Source organism: Gekko japonicus, unplaced genomic scaffold, assembly GCF_001447785.1.
Source record: "Gekko japonicus isolate JY-2015 unplaced genomic scaffold, Gekko_japonicus_V1.1 scaffold507, whole genome shotgun sequence".
NCBI lineage: Eukaryota > Metazoa > Chordata > Lepidosauria > Squamata > Gekkonidae > Gekko > Gekko japonicus.
In genome coordinates, this window is record NW_015172020.1 from 964,803 (window position 1) to 971,345 (window position 6,543).

The following is a 6,543-nucleotide window of genomic DNA, read 5'->3' on the forward strand; positions in this document are numbered from 1 at the left end:
AGGAAGGAAGGAAGGAAGGAAGGAAGGAAGGAAGGAAGGAAGGAAGGAAGGAACAATACTGCCAATCAGATTTGTTAGATGATCTTGAGAGAGCCATGTTTCTCTCAAGTCACACCCCTATAATGTAATTTCATACATTCCTTATCCAATGAAAAAGCTTCAAATACTTGAGCCCAAGGGTCCCCAACCTTTTTGAGCCTGTGCGCACCTTTGGAATTCTCACACAGGGTGGTGGGCGTGACCACAAGATGGCTGCCATGGGAGGTGGAGCCACACACAGAGGAAGCCGAAGTGCAGGGGGTAAGAGGAGTAATTTTTTAAAAATGCCACAGGAAAGAGGAGTATGTGAGAGAATAAAACCAATGCTGTGTTAGCAGCTGCCATCAAAACAACGTTATTTTAATCTTAACAGCCAATCAGATCTCCAGCAGCCTATCAGAAGCCCTGGTGGGCAAAACTCCCACCTGGCTCCACCCACTTTCTGAAAACGCTTGGCGGGGTACCAGGTTAGGTTTTTGGTGGGTAGCATGATGCCCCAGGGCACCACGTTGGGGACCCCTGCTTTAGCCCCATGTACATGTTTCACCTGTTGGGTTTAACATTTCTTATAATCTTTTAACCCTCCTGTTTCCACATTTTTAATTTACTCCTCTCAGAGAGTTGGAAAATGCAGTGTCCCCTGAGTCTACACTGCAGCACCGTGTCAAAACAACATGTTGCATTCTATACTGAAGTCATTCGAACAGGTAACACTCACATATAAACTATATGTTGTGCTTTACAAGTAATAGTGCAGTCTTAACTGTGCCTATATAAAGATATATACATCAATAATGTCAGTATCTTCAAGGGTGTAGACTTTCCAATTTCCCGGGGGGGGGGGCTGGGGCTGGGGCAGAGGCATTGCTGTGCTAGGAGCAAGGGTGGCCCCCAGGGGAGGCTGAGCACCTTCCTGAAAATTTCGGTGGGGGCTGACGCCCCACCGCCCCCACAAAGATTACGCCTATGAGTATCTTTCTACTCTCTTGAAAGATTCTCAAACACTTAGCTTAGAATAACTTCGCCAGGGTATCACAATTTTTAACAATCATATTATATTTGAAAAGCTTTCTCTTTTTTTGTAGTCTTTGTGAAGAAATCATTAGAACAGTTCTTTCCAGTGGTAAAGCAAAAGGTATATACTGCTTATAACAACCCAAAAGTGCTTCATAGTGACCCAACGGATAACCGCGGATGTTCTTCCATTTCAGCGTCCTCTTTCTCAAGAATCGCCGTTTATGTACAACTAATATAAAATCATACAATTAGTACATAGGTCTACTATGCATAATTCAAAATGGACTCAAGAAAGACCTCAGCCATTCATTCTTACCCATTAGTTCTTAAAGAACGTCACCAAAGCTGTCTGAGAGTTTGCTGTTTCATTTACTGGAACATACCCTCTTCCTGCAAAATCTTAAAGTGGGGGCTTGGCATTCTCAAAATGACTGATGGAGATTGTTAACAAATTACTTTGCTCTCCCTATCCAGGTGCAGCTTTTTACCCTGAGTTCTGATGTCTTAAAGGGATATGTGCAACAACCTCAAAAAGAAACCTAGTCTGCCTAATTACAACCTGTACTAATGTAAATTATAATAGATAATTTTCTTCCTGGTATATTGATAATGGAATTGTCCACTTAAAGAAAACAAGAAAAATCTATATTTTGACTCAGTCCTGCTGGTTCCAGTGTATTAAATCTATAAATAAATCTTGTTTCCTGCTGTAATAATAATTTTGTACTATTAACTCTATTACATTTATGTGGTACATATTTAAATAATATGCAGTACCTAAGTTCTTCAACTGTTCTGTTGTTTTTCTATAAAATGAATTACTAATGGGACATTCAGAATTTTATGTTTTATCAGATTTATGTTCTGATATTCTTGTTTTTATTGTTCTATCTGTACTTCCCATGTACAGCAAATTGCAAGGACATTTTACCAAATAAACTGTTTTTTTGGTATTGCAATCTGTGAATTCATTTAATTTTATAGTACCTCCTGTGTGATGAGTGGACTCTGTAATAACCATGGCTAACCTGCAGCTGACACAATGTCCACATATATGATGTCCTTTTGGTTGATGCTCCTTTCTACATAGTGTCCCCTCTAAGCTGAGTTAGTGTGAGCTAGCTCACAATTTTTTAGCCTCCAGCTCACAGATTTTTGTCATAGCTCAGGAAGGACAGTTCCAGAGCTAACTGATTTATGCAGTAGCCAAATCACTGGCTCACAACTTTAAAGCCAGTAACTCACAAAGCAGAATTTTTGCTCACAAGACTCCACAGCTTAGAGGGAACATGGTGCTTATATCTGATTTTATTAATCTATTACATAAAGTTCTTGTTTTCCTAAAACAGGGGACTGCCGAGCCCCATGAGGGGCCCGGCGGTGGACCTGCAAGGCCGGCGGGAGTGCAAGGAAGCCCCGCGAAGCCCCTCCCTGGCCCCAGGCAGGCAGGGGTGGGGAGAGGCAAGGAGGAAGCAACTTACCCTCCCTCTTCTCCTGCCTCCTCCTGGATGAATGAGGGCCGGAAGCGGGGCGGCCGGAAGCGGGGGGCGGGGCTTCGTCATGTGCCCCGACCCCCGGTACCTCACCCGGGGGAACTGCGATCCCCCGCGATCCCCCCCGAAATGACCTCTGTCCTAAAAACTACACCAGGAGTATTTTCACATCCAGTTAAAAAAGAAAGTAAATGCCAGTGTCATAAAACTATTTTTAATAGGCTCTGCTAATGTTGGATAGTATTTTTAATTATAAAAAATTAACATATCATAGAGAAGTACAAAGATCATGAAAAGTAGTTGAGGCTATACACTGAAACAACCTTAACATTATCAAAAGAACGAACAGAAATTTTAAATATTGGATGCAGTGAGAATCACCTAAAATGAGGTACCAAGATACAAACACATTTCATTCTAAAGCTGAATATTGTAAGCCAAAAGTTAACCTCTGTTGATGTTCCATATCTGTCTTGTCCTGCAATAAAGAATTTCTGTCCTTACTGATTGTCAGGGCTGGCCCCAGCTTATTTTGCACCCTAAGTGAGGATCCCTTCTGGCGCCCCCCCCTCCCCGTGTGCCGAGTTCAGCAAAAGAGCTTCCCCAGCTGTGGAAATGCAGGGCTTTTGGCAGTTGGGGGGGCTTTTGGTGGGGGGGCGGGCGCAGTTTGGCGCCCCTAAGGGCCGGCCTGCTCTAGGTGAACGCCTAGTTCGCCTAGTGAGCGAGCTGGCCCTGCTGATTGTTCTCAATTTAGTGTTATTAATTACTGTCTCGGGATATCCTCTTTCCTTAAATCGATTTTCCATGCTTTGACTCTCTTTAATAAGCATCCTTTCTTCTGTGCTGTCTGCAGAAACCTTTGTGACACCAGGCCGAACCTGTGGTTCAACAACATTTTTCAAGCCCACTTTGAGGGCCCTCTCTGGAAGTTCCTCTTCCTCCACATTTCCTCAGAAGGATGTCATGTGAGGCTTGACTCTGTGCTCATGATAGTTGCTATGTTCCCTCAATGCCATCTGGCTTTGGCTTTGTACCCCCTGATTCTGACCACATCCTCCCTCCCATTTTCTTCTCCAAAAGGGCCTCAGTCTGGGGAAAAGAGGGGAGCAACATTAGGCTGCAGAAAAGACTCCCCAACACGCAGAGGTTTTGCCAAGTAGTCTGCTTTGGCAGCTCTGTGGATGACCTCTCCAGCACTTGTAAGTGTGTTTCATGTACCCCTGTGTGCCTTCAGTTACTCTACTCTCTAGAATGCCTCAAGAGAGGAACTCTCCACCATTTGCATGTATGTTTTACGTACCCTTGCACGCCCTCCTTTACCCTACTCTGATGCTCCAAGAAAGGAACTCTCCAGCATCTGCGAGTGTTTCACGTACTCCTCTGTGCCTTCACTTAACTCTAATCTCTCTAATGCCCCCAAAGAGCATTTGCAAGTGTGTTTCACATGCCCCCGCCACATGCCTTCACTTTTCTCTCCCTCTAATGCCCCAAGTCTCCACACGTGTACATGCCCGGTCTTAAAATCTAAACAGTAATTATAATTTCCCTCATGGTCACCTAGTAAGGCTGCAGTTCTGTGCACACTCTCCTGGGAGTGAGCGCTGTTGAATGCAATGGGTTGGATCTCATGGAAGATTTATGCATGTGCAACACTCCTTGTGCAACCAGAAGCCTCAGGAAAAAGATTACTGATCGCCATCTGCTTGCACTAAGAGAAAAGGCTTGTATCCCTAGGGTTGTCCTTATACGTGCACAAGAGATTGCACAGAGTGTTTCTTCAGATACAGTGTCAAAAGAAATTAAATAAAACCCTGTGAACAGTCTGTTGTACTTTCCATCGTTCCATATGCACATCACGAATGCCCTACAAATTATATCAGAGCCCTATGCCTGACTGCAGCCACTGCGCATCTTGTGCAAACAGAACTAAACGATGTACACATTCCTTTCTGCTCATGCATCGTTGGAGGAGTTTTCAGTAAACATGCACCAGTTTGTGTTGTGGACATGTCAACGTCTTCACTGTCTCTCCAGAGGTCCCTCCACAACCTGTAACTCAGATCTCTGGGCCCGAGAGTCTGTAATGGATCTCCTAGGGTTTAAGACGCCCTCGTCCTTCTGGAACACTGCTTTCAGTTTCCCATGCAGGGCCGCCAGCATAGCTCTCTTGAAACTGCTGGAGAGGAAAAAGAACATCACCGGGTCGAAGCAGCAGTTGAGGGCCGTGACGCAGAGGACAAGTTCATTGGCAAGGTGGAGGGCTTGGACACTCCCCAGATCAGAGATGATCTTGATCTGGGCAAGGATATAGGGCACTCGGACCACATGGTAGGGGGTGAAGCATATGATGAAGATGGCAAGGACCACAAAGGTCTTGGATATGGCTCGGGCACTGGTTTTCCTGCTCTGCTGCCGTGATTTCCTTAAGGCCACCTGGCGGAGCTTGAGAGAGATCTTGCCATAGGAGTAGAGGAAAAAACCCAGCAGGACAAAGAAAGTGGCCACTGCAGTCAGGTTGAGCACTGCCCCCAGCACACTTCTGTACTTGAAGTGGAAGCACCTGTTGGCACAGTGCCCTTTCTCGCTGGCACTGAAAAAGAAAGGAAGCATCATGGCGCTGCAGACTAACCACACCAGTCCAGAAGCGGCGGTGCTGTGGGTCACCGTGTGGATCCGGAACTGGTGGAGGGGCCGGGTGATCTTCAGGTAGCGATCTAGGCTGATCAGGCTGAGCAGCCCGATGCTGACATACATGGTAAGGTAGAAGATGCTGCCAACCACCTTGCAGAGCATGGCAGGGCCACTCTGGTTCTGATATGCGGCCCGGAAGGGCAGGCAGAGAGCGAGGAGGAGGTCCGACAGGGCGAGGTTCTTCATGTAGACGGTGATGGAGTTTGTCTTCTGCGTGCCACAATGGAACACCCAGAGGGCCAGCAGGTTGAAGAAGAAGCCCATGATGGAGATGATGGAATACATCACTGGCAGGGTCACTACTAAGAGGTCATCGTTGATGTCGCAGCTGGAGCTGTTAGAGCTATTCCCGGGGGGTTCTAATTCTGGGGGGAAACCAAGAGACAGATGAATTGTTTGGAGGCCTCCTTCCTGCAAAAGCTGGGCAGAAAGCGGTGTTTCAGAACTATTTATCCGGGCACGTTTGAGGCCCAAGGATGGCATGATCATTCTCACTGCTGCGAGTGCCCTATGAGAGATAGATTCTACGATGTTATTTGCACACATAGAACACGTGCAGCAGATTTTGAGAACGCTGCCTCCGAAGATGGATGTAACCGATGGGATTTATCAATTGTTTTAAAAACTTGTTACCCAATTAATGATTTCCCTTTTAAATGAATAGTTCAGTTATTAAAGTTGCATATTACCATAACCTCGATGCAGGTGACTTCTGTGAGACGTGTATTTATAGACTGCATTTTTTGGGTGGGGCAAGGCACTCAAGGCAGTTTATAATTTAAAATAACTAAAGTGAAAACAAAATCTTGCAACATTCTTGGTGATAGGAAGTCTAAACAAAATTAATAAAAAGTACAATTCGTTTTCCAGAAAGTATAGCTATCTTTAATATTTCCCCCCGTTTTTTTCCATTACAGTAATGCATCGCAGACCAAAATACCCTAGAAAAATGACATTTACTAATCTCAGATTAATCAACTAACACTTCGGTTGATTATACTACAGATTTGAAATGTCTAACCAAGACAGAGATTAGCAGATTTGGGGTCAATTGCAACTGTATCTTGCTGGGTGGGGCCACTAGCAGAAAGAAAGCCAAGCATCCAGACTGACAGCTATCTATGGATCCACCCTTTGAGACATAGTAAAGGTAAAGGTCCCCTTGCTCGAAAGCCAGTCGAGTCCGACTCTAGGGTTGCGGTGCTCATCTCCGTTTCAAAGCCGAAGAGCCAGCACTGTCCGAAGACGTTTCCGTGGTCATGTGGCCGGCATGACTAAACACCAAGGCGCACGGAACGCTGTT

The 6,543-nt window shown here is 45.4% G+C and overlaps 1 protein-coding gene across 1 annotated transcript; it reads right to left on the reverse strand.

Annotated features, from left to right (window-relative positions):
• Positions 1-4,568: 4,568 nt before the first annotated feature.
• LOC107118201 (probable G-protein coupled receptor 34) lies at positions 4,569-5,729 on the reverse strand. Its single transcript, XM_015420492.1, has one exon. The coding sequence runs from the start codon at positions 5,727-5,729 to the stop codon at positions 4,569-4,571; it is 1,161 nt and encodes a 386-aa protein (XP_015275978.1).
• Between the last annotated feature and the right edge of the window lie 814 nt (positions 5,730-6,543).